This window comes from Polistes dominula, unplaced genomic scaffold (assembly GCF_049000335.1).
Source record: "Polistes dominula isolate Pdom_NZ unplaced genomic scaffold, Pdom_raw_medaka contig_82, whole genome shotgun sequence".
Lineage (NCBI taxonomy): Eukaryota > Metazoa > Arthropoda > Insecta > Hymenoptera > Vespidae > Polistes > Polistes dominula.
Window position 1 is genome coordinate 8,272 of NW_028301046.1, and position 26,831 is coordinate 35,102.

The 26,831-nt window shown below is 32.6% G+C and overlaps 2 protein-coding genes and 1 long non-coding RNA gene across 17 annotated transcripts in view; 1 reads left to right on the plus strand and 2 right to left on the minus strand.

Annotated features, from left to right (window-relative positions):
- Window positions 1–436: 436 nt before the first annotated feature.
- LOC149031597 (uncharacterized) lies at window positions 437–3,177 on the plus strand. 2 transcript variants are annotated; one of them, XR_016177510.1, is made up of 3 exons: window positions 437–453; window positions 1,170–1,379; window positions 1,455–1,740. It is a non-coding gene; the product is annotated as an uncharacterized LOC149031597 (long non-coding RNA). The 2 variants fall into 2 exon arrangements; XR_016177509.1 differs by lacking the exon at window positions 437–453 and adding an exon at window positions 2,820–3,177 and having other exon boundaries at window positions 1,239–1,379; window positions 1,455–2,747.
- Window positions 3,178–4,324: 1,147 nt separating this feature from the next.
- Rlip (Ral interacting protein) lies at window positions 4,325–13,358 on the minus strand. 3 transcript variants are annotated; one of them, XM_089175215.1, is made up of 12 exons: window positions 13,198–13,358; window positions 12,840–12,978; window positions 12,243–12,490; window positions 11,891–12,152; window positions 11,635–11,815; window positions 11,217–11,531; window positions 10,755–11,127; window positions 10,407–10,660; window positions 6,142–10,315; window positions 5,892–6,045; window positions 5,500–5,735; window positions 4,325–5,425 (listed from the first exon to the last, which is right to left on the minus strand). In XM_089175215.1, exons 1-9 carry the CDS (start codon window positions 13,280–13,282, stop codon window positions 10,214–10,216), a joined length of 1,959 nt encoding a protein of 652 aa, XP_089031341.1. In that variant the 5' UTR covers window positions 13,283–13,358; the 3' UTR covers window positions 4,325–5,425; window positions 5,500–5,735; window positions 5,892–6,045; window positions 6,142–10,213. The 3 variants fall into 3 exon arrangements, with proteins under 3 accessions (XP_089031341.1, XP_089031342.1, XP_089031339.1); XM_089175216.1 differs by having other exon boundaries at window positions 6,137–10,315; XM_089175213.1 differs by having other exon boundaries at window positions 5,892–10,315.
- Window positions 13,359–19,473: 6,115 nt separating this feature from the next.
- Window positions 19,474–26,831, minus strand: part of LOC107072214 (uncharacterized) — a 198,905-nt gene continuing 191,547 nt past the window's right edge. For all 12 annotated transcript variants that reach the window (XM_089175210.1, XM_089175207.1, XM_015331970.2 and 9 more), the window contains 2 exons: window positions 26,247–26,492; window positions 19,474–26,058 (listed from right to left, as the gene is read on the minus strand). In XM_089175210.1, coding sequence (XP_089031336.1) covers window positions 25,967–26,058; window positions 26,247–26,492 — 338 coding nt within the window. In that variant the 3' untranslated portion in view covers window positions 19,474–25,966. The remainder of the gene's footprint in view (window positions 26,059–26,246; window positions 26,493–26,831) is intronic.

Here is a 26,831-nt window from a genome sequence, read left to right on the forward strand (position 1 = left end):
ATCGGCTACAGGCACGGCCTCACGATTGATTGCCACCCCATTAACTAGAGACCAGGCCCCCTCTAATACTAGAAGACCCCCAATTTTCTTATTCTAATTTTTTACTACTACTACTACTACTATTATTTCATGCTTCTACTATTTCATACTTCTACTACTACTACTATTTCATGCTTCTACTACTACTACTACTATTTCAAGCTACTACTACATGCAACTACTACTACTACTCCTCATCATTCCATTTTCCAAAGGCTGTCATTCTCAGGAGCAAGCTGAATACAACGCTCAGGCCTAAGCGTGTATTGCAACCTGCTCCTGAGCGCAGCCACAGGAGTACTCTGCTTCTGCAGAGTCGGGGTCGCACCCCGATGCGTTGAAATCCATGCGCTTTGCACCTCCCTTTATACTAAATCGGCTATCCCAACGCTACCGAGTTCAAGACGCCATCTCGTAATTATATATGCAAATGAACTGTACAGCTGACATACATCAAGTTGTAATGGCTTCTCCCTCTTGTCAATCTCGCATGACATCCATTACTTTACTTTAAAATAACATTGCCTTTTATTTTTTTTTTATTCTATCTTATTATATACACAAGTGCAAATATTCTTGTTGATGTTGTTGTTTAAAATCTTTTATAAACTAATGTGCTGTGGTCGTCTACTTATTATAATATAATAAAAATCTATTATCATGTGTAATGATTTATTTCTTCTTAAAGTAACATAACCACCAGACGTGACATTGCCTATTAAAAAAAAAATTAATAATTTTCATTATACGTTATTACACATATATGTCTACAAGTAAAGTGGTATTTTTCTTATGCTAACATATCCATACTTAGTGAAATGATTTGTGCTATTTTAATTACATATAACCTCTCTCTCAAGTGCAATGGTTTTCTATTTAACTTTTTACATAACCTTTAGTGCAATGGTTATTAAATTAACACGTTCCGTTCATTATATGTACAACTCACGTGGTTATTACATAATTATTTAATATGCTAAAAGGCTTGTGTTTATAATAAATTCAATTCTCTATTAAAATGTTCATGCATTAAAAAAAAATTCCTTATACGACAAAAAACACATAAATTTGTTTCATAATTAAATTTTACAATAATTAATAATGACATATAATGTTTGATTTCATTACAGGAAAATTTCAATGGCTTGGATGATAGGATAGGTTATAAAAAAGAAATAAAATTTGACACAAAACGTGGTAATCCAAAGTAACCTCAAGTGTGCAATGGTATACTTTGTAAGTCGACAAGTAACCTTTAAATTGCAATGGTATACTTTTCCTGTCGACCTGTCCACCTGTAGAGAGTGCAATAATATTCTTTTTACATTTACATAATAATAGTAAGTACAATGATATTCTTCTTAAGTTAACATAATAATACTAATAATAATAAGTACAATGGTTTTCTTTTGTAGATCACAAACACAAATCCAATGGTTTTCTTCTTAAGCAGATATCTAACATCAAGTTAAATGGATTTCTTCTTAAGGAAATATCAAACGTCAAGTCCAATGGTTTTTTTTTCTTCACAAGATATCAAACATCAAGTCCAATGGGTTTCTTCTTAAGGTGAATTGGTGATCACTGCAAAATAAGAGAAGAGAATAAGAAAAGAATTATTATAAATAAAAACAATATTATTCACTTAATTATGATTGCATCACTGTAAGAAATTTTGTTAATTAAATACTTTACACTTTACTACACAATACTTTACACAAAAGTACAATGTGACAGCAGGTAGCCATCTTGAATTTGTCCTAGAGATGTGTTTTCTTTCGTCGTCTAGATGGCGATACATATTCCCTCTACCAGTCGGTAACTAAAGTAAAAATTTATGTAAACTTATAAAAAATTAATTATATTATATTAATTTACGTTTTATATCACAAAAATAAATGTATTTTAAACAATATTATAATACTTACTTCTTTAAACAACATCCTATTTCCATTATAAAATACATGATGGTATTTCTACAAAAAAAAACACAAATGAATTCATACAAATATATACATTTTTATGCTCTTAGTCTATTCCCAATAAAATAAGTGTACATTAATAAATTTAGTACATATAGTAAGAACTGCAAACATTAGAATGTAATTAACCATTTCTTTTCTTAATTTGTGATAACTAGGAAACATTTTTTATATCTAATATTCTTTTCATAAAATATTACTACTCTATATATGGTTTGCTTCTAGTGCAAGTATAAACAGTAACATAACCTCAACTGCAATGATTTTCTATTTCAGTTAACATAACTTCAAATTCAATGCTATTCTAAACTTTCTATTTCAAAAATATTTCATTAATATGCTAAAATGTATATATGTTAATAATAAATTCAATTGTCTACTAAAATATTTCTATTAAAATGTTCATGCATTATAAATAAAAAAAAAAATACCTTATATGACCAAAAAAAAATATAAGTTTCTTAACTTGTAACATTTACAATAATTAATACTTACATGTAATGGTTGATTTTATTAAAGGAAAATTAAATGGCTTGGATGATAGGATAGGTGATAAAAAAGAAATAAAATTTGACACAAAACGTGGTAATCCAAAGTAACCTAAAGTGTGCAATGGTATACTTTGTAAGTCGACAAGTAACCTTTAAAGTGCAATGGTATACTTTTCCTGTCGACCTGTCCACCTGTACAGTGCAATAATATTCTTTTTACATTTACATAATAATAGTAAGTACAATGATATTCCTTTTAACTTAACATAATAATAATAATAATAAGTACAATGGTTTTCTATTTTAGATCACAAACACAAATCCAATGGTTTTCTTCTTAAACATTGTTATCTTACATCAAGTCCAATGGTTTTTTTTCTTCACAAGATATCACACATCAAGTCCAATGGTTTTTTTTTCTTCACAAGATATCACACATCAAGTCCAATGGTTTTTTTTCTTCACAAGATATCACACATCAAGTCCAATGGTTTTTTTTTCTTCACAAGATATCACACATCAAGTCCAATGGTTTTTTTTTCTTCACAAGATATCACACATCAAGTCCAATGGTTTTTTTTTCTTCACAAGATATCACACATCAAGTCCAATGGTTTTTTTTTCTTCACAAGATATCACACATCAAGTCCAATGGTTTTTTTTTTTCTTCACAAGATATCACACATCAAGTCCAATGGTTTTCTTCTTAAGCTGAATTGCCGAGCACTAATCACTAAAAAAAAAGAATAAAATATGAACACTGAATTATTATTGTAAATAAAAACAATATTATTCACTTAATTAAAGCATCACTATTGAATTTTTTGTAATTAAATACTTAACTTTATTGCACGTGGCAGTATACAATGGCAGGTGGCCATCTTGATTGTGTCCAAGCGCGATGTATTTTCTTTCGTCTAGATGAAGAAACATATTGTACTTGTCGGTAAGTGAATTAAATATTTCCATCATTTGATGATAACAGCATAATTTTACCAGTCGGTACAATGAAGTAATAGCTAGTACCGCTGCTAGATGGCAATACATATTCTCTTTACCAGTCGGTGATAAAAGACTAATTTCCTAATAAACATTTTTATTAATTGATTAAAAAGTTAATAAAATCCCAATCATTTATACTATATGATAACCAAAAATAAATGTATTTGAATAATTTTATAATATTTACCATTTTACATATTTTAGTCTACATTAGTTTTTAACAATATCAGCTGCATATTCTTTTTCCATAATAATAATGAAATGAAATTCCCTGCAAAAGAAGATATTTATTAACAAATACATCAATTTTTCTTATCAGCCATTTAAAAAAAAGTATTATCTTCTATTACCGTGTGTACGTAAAACTTGATAAAAAATTTTGACTTGAATTGAATGTCGGTAATATAATAATGTATTAGCCACGTGTGTTATCCATATATCTTGTGATGATAACTAAGATATACATTTCTTCTCGTATTCTTTTGATTAAACATTACAATATAAATATGATTTGCTCGCAGTGCAAGTATAATAGGAACACAGAGTGCATTAAACTGAAATTGCGTGCAGCAGAATTAAAGTGATGGTTAAAAAAAAAAACCCTCATGACTGTATGGGATATTTGGTTATGGATGGAGTCATAGGATTGCGTGGAAAGTTGAAGTGATGGTTTAAAAATCCCTCATGATCGTGTGGAGTCTCTCCTTTTGAATGGTGTCATTGCTGTGCGTGGAGAGTTGGTGTGATGGAATTGCATGTAAAGTTATTTTGCTAAGAAAAGGGACAGAAATGTTTAGATAATGCATAAAGTTAAGAGACAAACTAATCCACACATATATTTTAATAATTAGTAAAATTTCGTATAACAAAATACATATAGATGTACCTTAGTAGTAACTAATATTTGTTAAAATAAATTGATATAATGAGAACATCCTGAATTCATCTATATATACTCGGATTTAATAAAGAAAATTATTTTCCTTTGGTTATGACGTAATACTATTGTACCACACACACCAATACATCCCATTTGTAACTATTTTCATCCAGAATTGGCAATCACTAATCACTAAAAAGAGAAGAGAATATGAAAAGAATTATTCTAAATACAAAATATTATTCTTTTGATTATGATTGCATCACTATTGCATTTCTTTAATTAAATATTTAATAGTGCACGTGGTAGTACACGACACGGCAGCCATCTTGAATTTTTCCTCAGCAATGTGTTGCCCGCGAAAATTCAAATAATAAGAAATGTTTTTTTATCATTAATCCATAACCACAAAATTAATAATAATAATAATAATAATAATAATAATACTTTTATTATCTGAAACAATATTTATTTTGCAAGTGTGTTTATGTAATCTTTTAAAAATAATTCATAAGTATGTCACTTTTTTTGTTGTTCAGTTAATAAAAGTCGATTACTGTAACATGAATTACTACTACTACATATAATTGTACATGCATCGAAATATTTTGTTATATAATAATTAATTTTCCATGAAATTATACTCTTATGGTCACGCAAGAGAATTGAAATATGTATGTGTATATATAGAGTATATATTAATGATGATGCTGCTGCTGATGATGATGATGATCTAACATAAAAGACACAGTCGAGGCAAATTCCTTTCTGATTTTACATTTTCTTTGATCCAATTAATCACCCCGTTCATTTATATAAAATTATATGTCGATACAGTCAACGATGATAAGTCGCAGCACAACAGTTTATACAAGAAATCCTTTTTTGTGTATGTGCATGTGTATTATTGTGGGGTGCAAAATAGACATATAAGTGTTTAATATAATAATGTTAGTTGCAGTATTGTTGGATTCTTCTTATCAATCTTGATAATAATGATTAGGCATTTCTAGTCAAATTATTTACCTATCCTGTTAAATGAATCAGTTTATCAATCAGTTTGATATAGGTTTGTTTTTTACAAATACAAGATTGCAATGCTTACCTTTTGACACATTCTTGTCTTGATTATTCTTTGTTACTGCAGCTGCATTCTATTTACATAATATTATAAAATAAAACTCTTTTTCGGATTACATAATCAATGCAAATCTTCTAATCGTTAGCCGTAAGAAAATGAAATATATATCCATTGATCCAATGGTGTAACGGACTCCTCTTCTTTTGGGTATAACGTTCTTGGATTGGAATTTAAAATATAGATCTGCATACTGAATTGATCTAAAAATATTTTTAAAAGTAGTTTATATATATATATACCAAAATAAGTTTTAAGAGAGAAAATGTTTAGATAGTGCATAAAGTTAAAAGGCAAAATAATCCATATATTTTAATAATTAGTAGAATTTCGTATAACAAAATATATACTTTACTTACTAGTATTTGTTATAATAATTTGATAAAACGAACGTCTCGAATTCATCTGCATTCTCGGATTTAATTAAGAAAATTATTTTTCTTAGGTTATGACATAACACTGTCCCACAGCACTTTATCCAGTTTAATTATTTTCATCCAGAATTGGCGATCACTAAATAAAGAATATGAAACGAATTATTATAAATAAAAAATATTATTCACTTGATTATTGCATCACTAAAAGGATTTTTTTAATTAAATACTTTACACTGCACATAGCCTGTATTTACGGTATTCAAATTACATTGACAGGTAGCCATCTTGATTTTGTCCTAGTGGTGTTTTATCTTTTGTCTAGATGGCGAAACATATTCTACTAGTCGGTAAGACATAGTAACATTTACTTCCGCTAGATGGCAGCCTAAATTTACTAGTCGGTACAGTGAAGTAATATCTAGTACCGATAGATGGCGAAACATATGTTACCAGTCGGTAATAAAATACAGATAACTCACACACTATGTGTTTTTATTAATTGATTAAAAATAAATGCAACCCACAAATCAATTTTTACATGATATAAGTAAGTTTATTTTAATAGTATTATAATATTTACCTCTTCTTTTAACAAATCTATTATATTTGCCTCTAACATATTATTGTCTAGATTATTTTTAGTCAGAACAGCTGCATTCTATTCATATAATAATTCACATGGAATTCTTTGCAAGGAAGATATTAATTTATATAAATACATAAATTTTTCTTGGCAGTCGATGAACAATAATATCTTCCATCATCGTTTAGAAAACCTGGTAAAAGATTTTGTACAAGAACAGAATATCATAATATAATGTATTAGCCATTTGTTTTCCTAATTTGTGATAACTAGGATGCATTCCTTCTGCTAATCTTCTGATAGAATATAACTGCATATGATTTCTTCCCAATGTAAGTATAATAAGAACAGTGCATTCAAAAATCTTTCATAGTTGCAGTATTGTTAGATTCTTCTTATCATTCTTGATAGTAATGAATAAACACTTCCAGTTTATTTTCTCTGTTGTATGAATTAGTTTACAAATTAGTTGAATAAAGGTTTGTTTTTTACTACCTACGAACTTTTCAGAAATACTCTATCATACGAACTTTTCAGAAATACCCTACCCTACGAACATTTCAGAAATACAAACCCTACGAACTGTATTTCTGTATAGTATTTCTGAAAAGTTTGTAGGATAGGAGTATTTCTGAAAAGTTCGTGGGGTAGGGTATTTCTGAAAAGTCCATAGCGTGGGTATTCTTGGAAAGTTGGTAGGGTGGGTCCGGTTGCTTGACCCTTAAAGCAATATTGCACAATATTATACTATTTTCTGTCTTAGGTACGCAACCAAATTGAAGACAGTCATCTGAAAAACCAGAGAAATATATTCATATGAAAATTTTTGAAGTGAAAACTTTTTTTAGAATGGGTGTAATTTGGAAAAATGTAACGGTAATTGTAAAAAATGAAGCGGTAGGCCGCTGCGTAACGGAACGGTAGGAGGCTATGAAACGAAAGCGATACTAAATAAGAGCAGAGAAAGAGACAAACATATAGGATTGAGCCTGCGAGAGAATGAGACAGAATATAGCTCTACAGTTTTTCCTATTCTCTGGCTTTGATTCGTGGTCCTCACTCCTGGTTACTAAGTTGTGTGTATGTGTGTGTGTTGTGTGTCAAACAATGGCAAGCACTGTTAGTGGCGTAATGTTGCTACGTCAGAGCGTTGCTATGGTAACCATCAACGGTTTTTTACATACAACTAAACCGTACTAGTACTTTGCCCGTTACAAAAATGTGTGTGTGTGTGTTGTGTGGCGAAGGACAAGAGCAAGCTTGTTGTATGACGTCACGTTACTACGTAAGAGCGTTACGAGTGAGTGAAAACAAAGCAAGCTGGTTGCCGGGAGAGTTCTTGTTTACGAGAGAGAAAGAGAGAAAGGGAGAACGATACGTGCGATAAAGAAGTGTGATTAAACGATAGAATTAAGTTGAATTTGAGCGATATTAAACGATCGATTTTGAGAGTGAATAAGCGTGAAAGTGTGCAGTGAGTGACGATACAATACGAGCAGTTTAGCGTTTTAGTTTAATAGCGATTCGTTACGTGCGATTTAGTGTCTAAGAGTTTTCAAGAAGCAGCGGAGGGAGTTCATCTAATTATTGCGTGTGAATTGTTTTAAACGGATTGTAATTTATTAACTTGTTTAATAAAAAAAGGTGTTTTGTTTTCTATTTTTTTTTTTTTTTGAGTGGTACCGGCTACGCAAAGAATTCAGATATCCTTAGCCGGATACGTAATAAGTGTTTTCCCTACACTGTTGTCTGAATATACCAAGTATAAGATCGGAAAACAGTCTTCCTTTAAATTTAACTGTATACTGAGCATTGTTTTCTATGCAAATACTTTTATACTTTGTTTTATATATGATTTTCTGAGTGTGGAACAAGCATATATATGTGAGTGTTTGCGTGAAAGAAAGAGATAAGGAATGGTTGCTTTGTTAGGATGCGTGCGTCTAGCGTGAGGATGACGGAACGAGAGGCGACCACCGTTCGTTGTTTGTCGTCGAGCTACTGTGTTGTGTGTTATGTGTATGCGTGTGTGGTGAAGCAAGCATAAGCTTTGTGTATGACGCATAATAGCCGAGGGTGGGAGATGAAGCATCCGGTGTGCATTGTGAGTGTGTGCGTGTGTAGCGAAGAACAAGCATAAGCTTGTTATATGACGTCACGATAGCCGAGGGTGGGAGTAGAAGCATCCGGTTTGTTATAATTGTGTGAGTGCGTGAGTGTGTGATAAAGCGCTTGACAAAAGAAAGCTCGGCTCGTCGCAGAATGTTGCTTACATCAGAGCAAGGTTCGGCGCGTGGTAAGATGTTATCAGTTTCTACAAAGGCAAGCTCAGCGCGTGGCGTGATGTCGTTACGTCGGAGCGTTGCTAAGCAGCTCATACAAAGGCAACCTCGGCGCAGCGTTGCTAAGCAGTGAAAACGTATGCAAGCTTGACGTATAAGTTGAGGGAGCGCGAGCACGTGTGAGAGAGAAAGAGTGATAGAACGATACGTGCGATTTGTATTCCTTTTGATTATTTAACAATTATTTTAATATTATATTAAACATTTTTTACAATACAGGACAATTTAACTCTAAAAGTCATCACTGCTCAAGAGCTATATAATAATTACATTACAATGAAAAAAATATTAAAATAAAAATGATATTATAGATAATAAGTCTTATAATTTTAGATATTTCAATTTCATTTTTTTTTTAAAAAAAACCTTGTGATCTTTCCGATGTGTATATATTATATAAAGGTATCGGTTACTTAAAAGAAACATTAGCGATAACATTCAAGACAAAGCAATGCCGGCGATAAAAGACTGCCGTTTCCGAAAAGAGTCCGAACTTTTCCAATTTTCAGCCTCACCTCCAGTGATATTGATTATGAGGGTATTGAAGATTTATATGTTCCCTGTCCCTGTTCAAAAGAGCGTAGCGCTTACTTTTTAAACATTACTTTAAACAGAGGGTGTAGTGATATCTATGAACAGTCAACGTCTATGTGTTCAGGAGATCTTGAAACCGAGATGATACAAAACCTTTTTTGTTTTTGAATTTACATTTTCAAGGGAGATTTTCCGTATTTTATTATTTTTTGTCATTTTTATTTTGATTGATGCACAGCCTTAGTTTCAAAGAAATAAAAAATACACTTACCTATTTAAAAATTATAGATGCAGTATATATTACAGACAATGTACAATGTAATTTCAATCGTTATTTTTATTTTAAATATTTACTTTTTACATTTATTTTCATTTCTTTGATTAAATCAAATAATACTTGTACAGTGGATCGTTAAAAATAAATAGATAATCAAACACAAAATATCTTTTACTAGATTTTAGTGATTTCTTTAATATTGATTAGAAATTAAATAGTCAAAATATGTGTTGATTGTATTTAATCTTTTCTATTCTATTGATAATCAGTCATTCTTTACTGGAATGATACAATCACAATTAACATGATTATAAGACATTATGTGCAATAATAGAATAATGTATTTTTAAACTGTAAAATATTGAAAGGTTTTTGTTTGCTGAGAGTATAAAAAAGTACTCTCTTATTATTTTGAAGACTCATAGAATATAAATTTATAAGGATTATAGGAATTATAACATGTTATAAACTATATATTCTTTTTTGTGCAAAACGTAATATTCATTAAATTATTTTTGTCATGTTATTATTATAACATTATTAAAGAATCAATATAACGATTTTATGGTCAAGTTTTTGCCATTAGTTGATGAATTGCTATTTGGACACGCAATTCTACGCAAGCATCTTTTTCTTCAATAATACTACGTATTAAAGTTGTCATTTTTTTCTATTAAATAAAACATTAATTATACTTATTTGAAATTGAATAAGAAAAATAATTTGTAATTAGAAAAAGAGAAACAACATTATTAATATACCTCTAATAATTGATTTTCTTTGGCTAATTGTATCATTGCTGTTATCTCAGCTTCGTTTGGAGAGTGAACTCTTTCTTTTGGTTTTGGCTTCTTATCTGGTTCTCGTGTTGTTATCATAAGAAGCACTTCTTTTAGTCGTTTAATTTCACTTTTTTCTTGAGTAATACGAGATTTTAATATTGCTTGCATATCTAATAACTCTTCGTAAATTAAACTTTCTCTTAATTTAGCTACAGCATTCTCTGCTTCAATTTCTATATTCAAAATTTTTATTAGATATCTTATAAATAAAAAAAAAAAAAAAAAAAAATAATAATATAATTATATAAAATAATATATTTAATATACCAGCATTATCTCCTTTAGATGTTGTATTATTTTCTTGTTCTTTACTTTGAATCATAATAGATGATTCAACTGAGTCTACTACGTCTAATTCTTGCGAATTTAATTTTCGTTCATTTTTAATAATATTCGTATTCGATCCTGTACAAGTTGGACACTTATCCTTAATATCCTCTGCATTATGCTGTTGATTATTTTTTTTTACAGTTGTGTTAGATGATTTCAATCCCTCGATTTTTAAATGTCCAGTTTCCTTTTCTATAACTTTTGCTTTTTGTGAATTTGGATCTAAGGGATTCTCATCGCTAGACTTCACTTCTTCGTCTAAACTTTTTTGTGCAGTGCCTTCAAGTTTCTGAACTGTTTTGTACTTTCTCTAACGATATATTTGATAATAAGAAAAAATTAAATTCTTTTTTATTGCAATTCCATTTAATAAACAACTTATTAATTAGGAAAGCTTACCTTTAATTGTGTTATCATACGCTGAACTTCCCATAATTCTTCTTCTTTTGATTTAGTAACGAAGCCTGCATTCATTTGCATATGAATTTGTGATAATAATGATTCCTGTTTGATTAATTCAGCCGCTATACTTTCTACAGTTTCTGGTAAATTTGTACTACCAGATGCAAGTGGTGGAATGTACTTTTTCAATTGTACATCAGGGAAGAGCGCTTTACAATGAAAAAGTAAGGCGGATAATAATCTATGACTCATTTGTAAAACTGGACTTAATGTCATCGATATTGTTTGGGCATTCATTTTAGTAGTTTTTTCCTAAAACAGAATGAATTTTAGTCATTTTACAATTATTTTATATTTATATCAGATCTATTATATATTAACATAATGATTTTCAATAGTTATATAAATAACATACACGTGCTGCAACATGATCTAAATGTAAAGTGATCCATGCGAGGAGAGTTCTATTGCATTTTGGCAATTGTTGCGTTAATTGAAATAATTGTGATTCCCGTTGAGCAATTTCTTTCGTTGATGCAGCTTGTTCAAATCTTGATATCATTTCACTATTCTCTAAAACAGGTTCTGGCAATTCTCTGTATCGCCATTATGTGAATTTTGGAATATTGAAACTTGAAGCAATGTGTAAAATAAAATGTTTCAATACAAACCTAAGAAAAAGTATTAATAAGCTTGTAGCTACCGTGGGTTCAAATTCTGCTATATTTACAATCTCTCGTTGATTATAAAGTTTTTTTAAATTTTGTATTTTAGATTTAACCCCAGGGATTTTATACAGGCATTCTATATTCATGCCATGTTCTTCTACATAGTCAATACAATCGCGTACAACTAAGGGTAATTCAACACCATCATGACATCGACTTCTTTCAACCGCAAGACTTAAACAGATTCCAAATATTGGTTGCTCCTCTAAAACAGATGAATTATATACTCATTACTATTTTAATAATTATATTTTAAACAAGGATAACAAAAAATAATTAAGAAGATATACTTTACCACCAATATCTAAACCTTCTTCACCATGTTTTCCCTTCTTTCTATCTTTTAATTTTTGCTTAGATTTATCTTTTTCTTTGTCCTTACGTTTATCCTTCTCTGCGTCTTTATCATCTTTATCTTTCTTTTTCTTATCTTTATCTTTTTCGACATCCTTTTCCTTAGTTTCCTTTTCTCGAGATTTTTCCCGTTTTTCTTTTTTTGAAGGAAATTTAAAAGCTTTGGTTTTCTTTGATTTTGATGGGCTCCTACAAATGAAATATAGCATCGTAAAAGCAGAATTTCATTATATATGAAATTACATTTTATCCTTGTATGTAGAAAATGAAAAATAGTAAATAATAAATAAAGTAAAGAAGTATATCAGAAGAAGAAGAAGAAGAAGAAGAAGAAGAAGAAGAAGAAGAAAGATATAATATAAACTAATGCTAGGTTCCAATAATTGTTGAAATGATTGTTAAAATATTATTATAAACATGACAATAATAGTAAATGAATATACATAACGTGCAAGTATATTAAAGTAAAAAGCAAGCATATTATATTTACTAATAATAGACAAGAAATAATTAATAACAATGATTAAATTATATATACTTTGTTTCTTGATCCTCGTCTGGTGAACTTTCACCTTCTAAAGTGGCATATCCCCTATCTTTACGATCTTTCTTTTCTTTTCGTTTACCACCGAGAAGTTCCTTTTTTGAATGTTTCTCGTGACCACCTTCGTCGCTGACTAAAATCGAAAAGTAAATTAAGTAAGTAAATTATATCTATAATAAGATATTAATATAGATTTTGAATAAGAAATACATTTTGATAGAATGAGACGTAGAATGTTATATAAAATGATTATTTGCAATCGTTAATTGAATCAAATGACATGTACATAACCTCTTCGCAATCTTCGTACTACTAGTGTTACATTATTAATGTCATTATTATTGTTACTTACAATCACTCTCGTTACTCTTCTTGGCTGATTCCGATGCGTAAAGTCCTGGAAATTCTTTTTCAACATCCGGACTTTCGAAGTCCATCCTTTTTTGTCTGTTTGACACTTGGCTCGAAACATACACGCGATACTCGAGAATACTCGAGAATACTCGATAATACTCGATAATACTCGATAATACTCGAATCTTATTTGTTAGTGGGAATTCGATAGATTCGATTGATCGAATTAAAATATTCAAATTGATAATGTCTATTAAAAAAATATCTAGAGTGACTTGAAAAGTTTTGAGACTACGTTTTAAAGATAAAAGTGAGTATAAGACAAAATAATTTTTGTCCATGTATATTTTGTCTTATTACAAAACTGACAATATTTTATAGGTGCTTTTATAAGCTTTATTGTTAGTTAGGATCAACTTAAAATCATCAACTATAAAATCATATAGCAATATATCACAAATTTTTTCTGTTTTTTAATTTAACAAGTTTCCATTTAGTTTGTGCATCAGTCAGTCATTGGTAATTGACACTGACACTCTTTTGTTTTAATTTGTTTTTATTGTAAGTACTAAGCAGCTTTCCATTTGATATTTTTTAAATTTGTATTTGCAAGTTGATTCCAAGTTGTATAAATTCTTTTATAATTATGAACAACATTTCGGTTATAGAGAATTAAAAATTCTATAGCAATAATGTTTATTTTATTTGAAGCTGAATAAAAATTTGAAAATGACAATCGTGTTGAAAATCGAACTTTGTAAATGCTTGTTAGATTGTTACGAATGATTAGAAAATGAGAAAGAGTCTGAAAGAAAGATTGACCGAATAGGACCAATAAAAGTTAGCTATTGGAAAACTACGATTCGATTTTCTTTAACGAGCTCAACTTGCTTTGGTCATAAACGAAAAGTATTTTCTCCTCGTGTTTATGTCTAAAATAAAGAATAGGAGAATACACTGGTGGATAGAGTAGTATATAGTCGTTCTTGTCAGTGGATATCTAACTTATTATACACTACTAATGAAGCGATATATCACGATTATGGGACTGTTCCTTGCTAGAATTAATTTCCTCGGAAGGTCGTTTGTTTGGTGCAAATGTTTTTTAAAAATTAATTATAAGTTTTAGGCATAATTTTAAGCGATAATGTTCTCTACAAATTTCACATGTTATATGTAATAATTAAACTCGTTAAATAGTAGATTATATTTACAAGTTTTTCTTTAGATCAATCAAATTGTACAACAGGAAAAGTATAGTGTGAATCGTTATGAAAGAAGATACAATCAATCGATACAATCAAAAAGATTGTCCATTAATTATTACACGTGTTGAAGAAAAAAAAAAAAAAAAAAAAAAAGAAAGAAAAAAAGAAATAAGTAGAGGCGCTGTAAAGTTTCATTGTAAATTTAGTTGTAAGCTTCCTCGTGAAATTTAATTACATCTTAAATTCAGATACAGTCTGGACATGAGTCTAACGTCCGAGAAGAGTATCTTTAATATTGCGATAACGTTTCTACGTGTACGGCCTATGCAGTATATTTTTAAGAAACCGACCGACCATAAATTTTCCGAGTATCCGTAAAATGATTATAAATGGCCGAAGTTAGTTTTAACGGTATATTGACGTTGATTTAACGTAGACTTTTGTAGTGTAGTGTTTTGTCTTATAATGTTACACATATTTTTTTAATTTTCTTTCCTTTGTAAGCGACAAGCCTTATATCTGATTTTCTGTCCTTTTATATTATTTTCTTTCCTTTTACATGCCGGCGATAAAAGACTGTCACTTTCGAAAAGAGTCCCATCTTTTCCGATTTTCAGCCCCACCTCCAGTGATACCGGAGGCCAAAAAGATTCATGTGTTCCTTGTACCTCTCCAAAACGGCGTAGCTTATTTTAGATATAAATAAGTGAAAGTAAGTAAGAAAGGGGAGAGGTCCACGTCATTATTATATTATCATTATATATTCTATATTTGTGTGTGTTTGTCCATTCGCGTTTTTATTAGGAAATATCGCGAAGGTCGTTTGAGAACGCGCATGTACCGATTAACACGATTAGCCTTGCAACGATTAAAGTAAGCATATTCGTTCAAGAAGAGAATAATGCTAAAATCAATAAGTCATAAGAGGATTAAATAAGTATCGATGAAGACTTTCTCAAACTTTCGACGCACATAATCTCTTTATCCTTCTTATCTTACTTTCATTTAAATCTTCGATAAGTATATTAAAAATCAAGAAAAAAAGTATTTTACCTTTACCTTTGCATTTCTTTTTCTTCTCTGATTTTCTTTTTTGGAAAGTAACATAAAAATACGTTTTACGTTTTATTTACATGGGATTTAATTGAAAAATATCCGGTTCGAAATGTATACAAGAAATTTTATAAAATGTTCTCGTATATTCAAAATCCTTCAATATCTCGCCGCAAGAATGGTCGATCGGTTGGTTGGTTGGTTGGTTTTGTTGACATGCAATTTCAATTGACCTTAATAAATCTTACATAGAAATTCGTCGTATAATATGTTAGAAATAATTGACTAAAAATCTATTTATCTTTTCTTTGCAGCTCCGATTCTCTTTTTTTATCTTTTACGTCATCTTGTTTCCCAGAGAAATATGTAACTCATTCCAAATTTCGATTTGAACGCGAGCAACTGAGCGTAAAGAATTTATGTTTGTGTATCGTTTAGAACTGTATACAACGAAAAATAGTTATGTTCAGAGTGCCGAGAGAGAAAAAATGGGAGAATCAAAGAGGAAAGGGAAAATAGGAGGGAAAAGCCTTAAATCAAAAAGAAGTATCCTTTTTCCGATTGGTCACTATTTTTCTCTCCTTCTCTCATTCTCCGTTTCTCCCCTTTTCATCTCCATCCTCTATTCTGTTTCTTTTGTGTGTCCGATGCTGCAGAAGGAAGGAAGGAAGGAAGGAAGGAAGGAAGGAAGGAAGGAAGGAAGGAAGGAAGGAAGGAAGGAAGGAAGGAAGGAAGAAAGGAAGAAAGGAAGGAAGGAAGAAGAGAAGGAAAGGCTCCCGAACGATAAATTCAGGTTTAAAAGTAAGAAAAAGGGTGCTGCTGTTGATTCGTTGGTTGTTTCTTTTCGCAATACCTGGAAATTTGACGGTGCGCCGAAACACGAGAAGTTGATTTGCCTTCGCTGATGACCGATTGTTTTCACGTGCAAAAAGTGCAACCCATTTGTTATTCCGTTATTATTAAAAATATCTTTCCTAGTTTTATCGAAAACTTTCCTACTACTTTTCTTCAATATTTTCTAAAGTTAAGAAACTCTTTTGGAAACAACTTTGCGTTTTCCTTCTTCGCGTACGTAAGAAATAACAAATTATTTTATTACAAATTAATGCAGCAAAGCTTTAACATGTACAAACATCGTCCATGCAACAGGAGTACATCTGTGAGCCGTATTTACATACTTACATTTATACTTACGTATTGTATGGATTTTATTTAATAATTATATTTCGATTAAAAACAAGAAAAATGAAAAAAAAAAGAATAAAAAAGCGGATGTGCTATAAAATAAGTTTGAAATATTCGAAAGCACTGGTGTACCAAAATGAAATCCTTTCTCTTTTCGAGCATCGAGATTTTATTTCAATCTCCCCAAATGTAGCAAGACACTGTAACAGTATTTATAATAATTAACACGCTCACGCGTCGCTTCCGCGACAACAAAGATTGCGGTATAATATTCAATTATAATTCAGTCTGAGATTCGATTATTGCTATTTTATTCAACAACATATTTCTTCTCTTTTTTTTTCTTCTTTTTCTTTGTTAATGTTTACCATCATATTTTTTTTTCCTTTTCCAAATTGCAACTTTTCGTTTTTTTTCTCTAACTTTTTGGCGCTCTTTCGTTCGCTTTTTTTCTTTCACTCTCGCTCTCGCACTTTCTTCGCACACAAGTACGCTGAATGAAATTCTGAGAGGGGTTCCCTTTTTCTTTTTTCATTTTTGTTTTGTTTCAGAAGAGACGGCAACGATTATTTCGATTAGATTACCGTAAGAGTTATGTATATGTATGTATAGATATATATATATATATTTTTTTTTTTTTTATATGCTAACACATACAAGTTGTTTTTTTATTACTCCCCTTTTTTTCCTGTATATACATATATATATATACACATATACATATATAGTTTGTTACAAGGCACAGGTAGCTTACACACTTATACTCTCTACCATCATTTTCCATTTACTCGCGCTATTTCAGAATTACACTTTTTGTTGTATTGGACAACACATCGAGCATACATACTCATACACACATATGTAGCTTTTGTCGTTTGTTGAGACACTTTTTAAAAGAGAGATAAATGTACTTTCCTCTTATCTTGATCTTATCTTCCTTCTTGTCGGAAATGTCGTCGACGAAAAAAGAATCGAATTGAATGATATATATATATATATATATACACGTTATATTGAAGAAGGGAAAGAAAACAAATGCTCAGGAATGACATTATAAAAAGGAAATATGTAAAAAAAAAAAAACCATAGGAAGAAGAAAGAAAAGAAAAAGAAAAAGGAAACGATCGTTCGATATATCGATGATGATTGGTTCGTTTACAACATTCGCCGAAATAGCTCCTACCTTATACGCCATTACAAGTCCATTATTATTAACGTGCACGATCGAGGAGGAATCGATACTTAACGAGAATGCCGATACTCGGTACGACGGTTTAACGCAATTGCACAATTCGCGAGGCGCATTATGCAGCGAACGTTCGTGCTCGCGAGAACGATCATAATCGAAGTTCGTCGTTTTGAAACGCGGCCGATGGCTTTTATGGTCTAACGGTAAATCGAGCTGGTTGACAATGACGGTCTAGCGCTAATGGCTCTCGCTAAAATAGGAAAACGATCGAACCCGTTGAAAATCATGAGTCGAAAGTCGATCTATGTTCGTTCATTCTGGATCTTTTCTTTTTTTCTTTTTTTCTTCTTTTGTTTCATTCGTTCAATCGAAAACTCTTCATCGATCTCGTTTAAAATCATTTTTTTCATGTGACGAATTTGAGCATTGATAATTTAATTATAGCGATATTAAATTATATTATAACAATAGACTAATTAATATGAATCATATTGGTATAGAAAAAAAAGATTATTTCGATTCAGTATCCAGAAATCGTGTATCCCATAAAAAGTAGAAGGAAGTAATGTGTTTCATTATTTTCCTTAACTCTTTTCTCTTTCTCTCACGCGCGCATGACACACACACACACACACACACACACACTAGTACACATAAATTTGAATTCATTCTTTAATCGCTTTCTATACATCATTGCCCCACGGTCCTGTCGCGTGTTATATGCGTGATGCATTCCAATTGAATACTGTCACACGCGCATACGCAAGAATGCATGTATTTTTACTTACATCCGCCAAATATATCATGTATTATGTATATATGATATTAACATATATTCTATATACTGTATGTATGTATATATTTTATATTTATATTTATATGTATTTATTTATACTCGTATTTATTTATATTTATATGTATATATTTACAATTGTACGTAGTTATCAAATACGTACATACACTAATACGTTTCTTTCGAAATTTTTTTCGTTTTTTTTTTTTTTTCTTTCTTTCTTAATTATCGGGAAAAAGATGGGATTGGGTATGAGCATAGAGGAGAAGAGAAAAGATAGAAAAGTTTTACAAGTAACGCAATTGATTTTGTTCTCCTCTTTTCCTCTCGGATCATTTCGAAACATTTTGTCGTTCTATTATAGATATAGGACAAAAAATGACCAGGGATTGATATATGTATATATGTATTTGTGCGTGTGTATATACATATCGTTTGAAGTGAATAGGGCGTGGTGGGGTTAGGAAAAAGAGGGAAAACGGTGATGCACGTCTACGATGATTCGATAAAAAGGTTCGATTGCTCGTCGAGGGATGATTGTCCCTTGATTGAAAACATCCTCGATTCTGGTTGGAGGGTACGCAAAGGAGAAGCGAAGGGAGAACTTATTCCGTACATTTCGTCCCCATATGCCAGAGGATCGCTACGTATGTACGTATTACAGCTTCCCTCGTTTTTAATCTATCGATTATGGACTACCGTACGTAGGGTGCACGCTCTTACGATTGTTAAGGGTGCCTCGTTGATATCGTATTTGTACGTAGACACGCGCGTTAGGGGATGACAGACTTGTAGGGATAACTTTTCGACGGGAGAATGTGCCGATTATTTTAGGACCTTATTTTATTCCTTTTTTCTTTTTTCTTTTTTCTTTTTTCTTTTGAATAAGAGCAAGCGAAATGATTGTCATGGGATTTCTCTTGATCATTCTTTTTTTTCCTAGGGGTTCGATCGTATGATAGGTATGTCAAATTATTATAAACCCATAAATCTTTGATAAATTATTAAAAGATGTGTTGGCTGCAAGTACACAGTTTTATCTGTTCAATTTGTGTGAGTATGTTTCTTTATAGATTATATATGATTTATACGAAAAGAAAATGTATGAAACATTTGAAAACTGTGCAATAGATAGTATTGAATTTATTGTTGTTAAACTTAGTTGATTTTATTTGTGGATCTTAATGAGTTTGATATACCTGTTTATATTAGGATATTAAGTAGTAAAAGATTGTCGTTATTTAGTTTCGGATAAGAATGATTTAATGATTTGTGGCCTATATAAAATAGACGTTATTTAATAATGATGACTTTACGAATTATGGTTCCTTTTTTACGAAACTTTGAATGATTAATATCAATTTATAATAATATTTTCTTTCAAAATTTGTATCTCGATTTATATTAGCATTTTTCTTTTATCGAGAAGCTTTCTTTAGAAAATATAAGAAAGTATAAGATATAAAAGCGTCATAAAAAGACCATTAGAAGTGTTGTCTGAGGATGACGGAAGCTATGTCGGGTATTTGAATTTAACGCGGCCGTCACGTGGCTCAATTTTGATTGAACGTTCGATGAAAGAAACGCTCGACGTGATCGACTTTCGTTTCCGCGAACTTTGATTCGATTTATAAGCACTTTTCACGATTCATTCGTCCGCGAGTATCACGAATGGTGAGTTTTAAAGGTTCCCGGGAGAGTATTGCGGCTTTGTACGAGAAAGGAGATCACCAAGAATGAGCAGCATAATCCACCAACGTACGGTAGTAATAAATCGCGAGGGAGTACTCGTACGGACATGGAAGTAATCCGATAATCCCATTAGACGAGGTCCCATAAAATCGTTAACGCAGACAAGTCCGATTACGTAAGCCGTGCTTCATTCGTAACCGTCGTCGGGACTGGTTTCGCGTGGTTATATCCGCACTGCGGATAATTCTTTGATTGCCTTTCCGATCTAAATTTACGTGAACGAACCAACGAACGAACCAACGAACGAACCAACGAACGAACCAACGAACGAACCAACGAACGAACCAATGTGCATACAAAATATTCAACAATTATTTAAATTTATACTCGCATTATCGCGAATAATATTATAAAATGCGTCGGTGCTTTTCGCACCACGTAGGTACATTTTTGTAGCCTACATTTTTGATTGCTAAAACCGCGAGCGAATTTCAGGATTGTCATTAGGTTCATCAAGAATTAAGATGTCTTTTTCTTTCTTCTTTACACTACGTCTTCTGTACGATAAATATTTTATTTTGATTAATCATTAAAAATCTCGAGATCCCAATATTATATTCAAGAGCGACAAGATATTCTTCTAACAGATAATAATAATAATAATAATAATAATAATAATAATAATAATACTACTAATAATAATAAAGATAATAATCTTAATGATTTTCGAATCGCGTAATTACCCGTTACGTTTAATCGAATAACGATAAATAAACGAGTTTCTTTGGGAGTAAGGTAAACGAATTATCCCTGTTCGTTGAATTAAACGACTCGGTTATACGCAGCGTTAAAAATGGGTGTAAGAGAGAGAGAGAGAGAGAGAGAGGGAGAGAGAGAGGGAGAGAGAGACAAAGTGGGTGGATGGGTGGTTGAAAGGGTTGCTTCTGTTTCTCATTAGCGACTCCATTAGCGGAATGTCTGCGCGCGCGCGTGCACGATATTAGGGCCCAATGTAAATTGGTAGCATTAAACGCATCAGGCGATTGCATCAATCTCATTAAGCGGGGCGCGCATAATGTTTCATGAGAGTGCAGCCGACGCGAATTGAGGTGGTCGGTTAGTAACGATGTTTGTGGATGCTCTGGAAAATTATCGAATTTCTCGGTGCTGTTTGCACCAAGCAAATCGAAAACAACGAAGAGTGGTCGAAGCGGAACGCGTTCGTTCGGCCTGAGACCACCGGAACTGCGTCGAGTTTGCCAATCACGTATGTTTATATATATATATATATATATATATATGTGTGTGTGTGTGTGTGTGCTTGCGCGCGCGCATATATACGACTAATCTTTTTGATATATGTATAGGTATATGTATTTTTTGTCGAGCATTCGTTCATTAACGAATGCTTCCTTTGAAAAAATTATGAAAAACGCTTAAAAAATAACGTGTTTGAGAGTTGATTTTAAAATTAATTGTATAGATATAAATTGATTAGATAAATCTCGTAAAATATAAATTCCCATTAATGTTGGCTAGTTAATGTTGGCGATTTGATAGATTATGCTTTCTAATTCCTTTGCGTACATTCCAGGTTTTTTTTCTATCGTGCGACAGATCGATCGAGTGATCGATCCAGGAACGATAGTAATTATTCGAAATTAGGATTATATAAGCAATTTCGACCGCGGGGCAGCCACGTCTGATTGTTGTCACAATGAGCTTATTATCCCTACGAAGCTATGAGACGTTCTTATCGGCTAAATCCTTTTTTTTTTTTTTAAATTTATCCTTTATGTAATACTCTAAATATGCGCTGCATCGCATTTATTTTTAATTTTAGGTTTTTTTATTTCGTTTGGTACGAAATACGGCATTTCTACGGCATTGCTAATTCGCTAAGAATTACTAACGCCTAAGACCTACCTACCTGTTTCGTGAAAAATTAATAGATGCCTCGCGAGCTGAACCGATAAAGCATCGAGGTCTTTCCTTTTTTCTTTGCTTTTTTTTTTCTTTTATCTCTATCAAAACAATATGTTTTTAAAAATTGTTCGCCATTTGTACCGAGATACTCTAGGAAATAAAAAATGAATCTTTATTGATTCCCAGACTTCTTTCATTTAAAATTGAGAACAACGAAACTAAGCGGTTACGAATCAGAAACCATCGTCGTTTTGATTCACCTTCTTCATCCCTTATAAATAGATTATTCGTTAAAAATTTTCGATTGATGTCAAAGTAATGAGTGAGTCAAAGAAATGGACAAATCTCAAGAAGATCAATTCGTTGTAAATAAGACGTTAATATGCAAAGAACATAAATCGTAATTTTATTAAACCGTTAGAATTAATTTGTAGCGAGTCAACGATGGTTTCCGTTTACGTAATTAACTAATGATAAATTGACGAAAATTGTAATGGTATACAAACTACAATAACGCGATTGAAAAAGTGGTAAAATAGCAATTGGCTTTTTTCTTTCTCACATAAAATTGCACACACAACCCACATATCCACGCGCGCGCACACACACACACACACACACACACACACACACACACACACACACACACACACACACACACACACACACACACACACACACACACACTCACATCATACGTAACTCACGTTTTTCTTTTATCCTTTCTTCATTGTCAAATGTTCTCATTGCACGTCTCCTCTTCTCGTTTATCCTCTCGTCACTCGTTTTGGGTTAATTATTACAAAGATGGTTGTACAATAATATAATATATAGACTCTGTATTAGTTACAATAATATCGTACGCTTACGCCCGTTTCTAGCGTCGCCGTCTCCTTCGAAGCTTTCTTCATTTCGCTGAAAAGATCCGAATTCAATTTCTCCCTCTCTCCCTCCCTCTCTCTCTCCCTCTCTCTCTTTCTTGATTAATATATCTACGACGGTCGAATTAGCTCAAGTAAATACAATTTTAATTCTTTTTTACACTAATCGCCTCATTATTTTTATTTTATTTTGTTTTATTTTTTTTCTCTTTCTTTCTTTTTTCTATCGTTCGTTCAACCCCATTGCGCTTTTTTTATTGCTTATTTCTTACGCTAAAAAACAAACCAAAAATACAAGGGAGAGATCAAAGTGGTTTTGCAACGAAAACGCGAAATTTGCTTCCCTTGTGCTATTTCATGTTTTACCCTATCTTTCTCTTGACATAAAAACATATAAATGAACAAGATTTGCGATCGCATCAAGGTCGAATAGGAAGGATATCAGAGAAAGAGTTGAAAAGAGATTCGTAATGCGAATTAAAGATGCAAGAATAAATTCTTCTCTATTCTTTGTTTACATCATTTTATTTCTCACTCTCTCTCTCTCTTTCTCTTCTTATTTTAGGCGAACTAGTATTGGAAAGAAAAAAAAAAATAGTCGATCACAGTTATATACGACGATATTTAAATGTGCAGCGAAGTATAAAATTTTTCATATTTTCTTTCCCTCTTTTTTTACCATCACTTCAAACTACTTTTCACTCTTATCTCTTTCGCTTTTTTTTCCCCTGTCACCTCGAACCGTTCGTATCTCTTCTCTCTTTCTCTACCTCTCTTTTTCTTTCTCTTTCTATTTTTTTTTTTTTTTTTTTTTATCTTTCTTTCACTTCCCTTTTACATCCTGTTAGTCACATAAAATAGTCATTTTCCTATATGTATAAATCGAGTTGGTTGTATTGCGTTGAATCACTTGTTCTCCCATAGTCCTTGCTTTAATATTCTCTTTATACAAGCATAAATTTGAAAATTATCCTTGGCGTATTACGAGCATTCGCCGGGTTGTGTTTCATTCGTCATTCGTTCGATCGTCGTTGGGCGATTTACTCTTGAATTCGTTTCCACCATCAATATACGTACATATATAGACACATAAGCACAACATACACATGACGAAAGGTCATGGAATTTGATTTCGTGCCGATATACATATGCGCTCTCGATTCTCTATCGGTTTTGGCGGTCTTCTTCTGACATTATTTTTCCTATAGGCAACTCATGGATGGATAAATAAATTTCCTGGTATACATATACATATATATTTTCTTTTTATATGTACACATATATGTATATATGTATATACATATAATTATAAATTAAAGACGCTTATGTCGCCTGAAGTAGGTTTATATATAAAAGATAGAGAAGTCTGGCGAGCACTGTGATTTCAGGAGGGAAACGTTTGCAGAGTAAATTGCCCGGCGTCGTCTTTACCTTTATCAAGGATAGTCTCTCTCTCTCTCTCTGTCTCTCTCTCTCTGTCTCTCTCTCTCTGTCTCTCTCTCTCTCTCTCTGTCTCTCTCTCTGTCTCTCTCTCTGTCTCTGTCTCTGTGTGTCTACGTAGTTCTTACCTTAGAAGATAACGAGCCCGCCTCGTCGCTTGGCTTACTAGCTAGAACGAGATTACCGCGTTTATATTTCGTTTCACGATCGGTCCCTCATTCGCTCTCTCTACCTCTTCTTTTTTTTATTGCCCTTTTCTTTCTTTTCTTTCTCTTTCCTCGCGTAATCCCTCATGGCCAAAAAAGAAAGAAAGAAAGAAATCGAACGAAAGGAAACGAAACAAAACGAACCGAAATGAGACGACACGAACGATCAACCGATCCTCGTCTCGCTTTGATATGGTCCGATCACGATAAGCCGTTTGTTTGTTTGTTCATTCATCAAAGATTTTAATTATATAGCATCCGCGCCTTTACTACGAGAGCTAAACGTGTATACAATGTGTTGGTAAAAAAAGCTACTAGCCGTATGCGCGACAGGTGTCGAGAGACGAAGGAAAGCACGTGTTTTTTCATTTTTACATATATGGTCCGCTCTCTTTATTTTTTTATTTTTCATTCTTATTCTCGCCCTTGCTCTTACCCTTTCGTCAATCGTTCGTTCGTTCGTTCGTTCGTTCGTTCGTTCCTTTACTCGTTCCTTTACTCGTTCGTTTGACCGTAGTCAGGAAAAAGAGTCCGCACGTTCTCTGGGTGCATCCTTATCCTTTCGTTCACGGATCGAAGATCACCGGCTCGCCTCAAAGGGTCGACGGTCGACGATAGTGTGCGAAGTTTGTACCTTCTGGCGGTCGAGCTGATTTTCTTCCCTTTATCTTCTCCTCCTCCTTTTCCGTTTACTCCCAAAACGATGATCGTACGAGTACGAATTTCTCCCGACGGAGAATGAGTGAAAGCAAGAGGGAGTGAGTGAGAGAGAAGACTTGGCAAGACCTATCGACCGAAGCAGTCAAAGCCAGTGAATCGATTCTTTCTTCCTCTTTCTCTTTTTCTTCTTCATTCTCCTCCTTCCATCCTCCATCTTTTTCCATTGGCTTCGACGTTCGAACGATCGTAGCCGTTGCTTCATGCCAGAGGCGGTCTCTTTCTATCTCCTTCTGTCTTCTTTTTCTTTTTTTTCCCTTCGTCGCTCAGCGTCCTCGTCGATAAAACATTTTCCAACGAAGATCGTTCAACGCTTTTCTCGAAAATAGTCGCTTGTCGTCGTCGTCGTCGTCGTCGTCTTCGTCTTCGTCTTCGTCTTCGTCTTCGTCTTCTTCGTCGTCTTCGTCGTCTTCGTCTTCGTCTTCGTCTTCGTCTTCGTCTTCGTCTTCGTCTTCGTCTTCGTCTTTTCGATTAGAATCACCTAAATATTACGACTACCCCGGTCAGTAGAAGTATCGTCAGGTACGTCGCTTGATTCATCTGCCCCTTGTTCTCCTCCATACACTGACCTGTGACAACATCAATCGACACTTTCACTTTATGTACGTTAAATCGATTAGGTTCAAAATATTTAATGGAGGATTCAATTTTACGCTACTCGATGATTATGTATCAATCGGAAAAGGAATGTGAGCATCATAAACATCTTCGTTTTTTAAAGGGTGGATTAGGATCTTTAAGGTAGAGGCTCGCTTACCGGTGCTGGTAGCATTAAAGGCCAACATCGGTGCGGATGGAGGAATGCCTCTTTGACACGCTACCGAGCTGGCAGTCAAACTAACAACTCCACCGCTCTCTTTGTACATGAAACACAATCTTTGGGTGTTTCTGTAGGGCTGCGGCCTGTTATTATCGTTCGACCACGTTGTTTTCCGCGTAAGTCTGGTTGCGATCACGAACTGAGTACCCTCTGCGTCGATCCACCTTCCATGGCAGGAGTAAGCTTGAAAGCAGAAAAGACGATTGCTTTAGAACAGAGAGACAAGTGTCAAATCATAGAAAGAGGGGTACAGAAAGAGAGAGATAGAGTGAGAGAGAGAGAGAGAGAGAGAGAGAGAGAGAGAGAGAGAGAGAGAGTACGTTGGGAACTTTTGGGTTAATATAGGGTGACTTTTCGGGGACAGTCGTTACCCTTCGAACACCATTATCCCTTGATGAAACTTTACCAATTGCAGGGGTTCAACGAGCATAATACAGAGCTTTGGAAAATTAAGAGAGGACTCTACATAATTTTTAAGTACCTTCTCTCACTTTCCAAAATTCTACAACAATTGATCAATTT

Bases quoted from the DNA above. Each gene is read 5' to 3' on its own strand.
- Rlip (XM_089175215.1), bottom strand. From the start codon at position 13,282: ATGGACTTCGAAAGTCCGGATGTTGAAAAAGAATTTCCAGGACTTTAC. The intron at 12,491-12,839 runs GTATATATAATT...TTTCATTTGTAG, and splicing joins GACGAGGATCAAGAAACAAA to GAGCCCATCAAAATCAAAGA. The intron at 10,316-10,406 runs GTATATTAATAA...TTTATTTAATAG, and splicing joins AAGAAAATCAATTATTAGAG to AAAAAAATGACAACTTTAAT.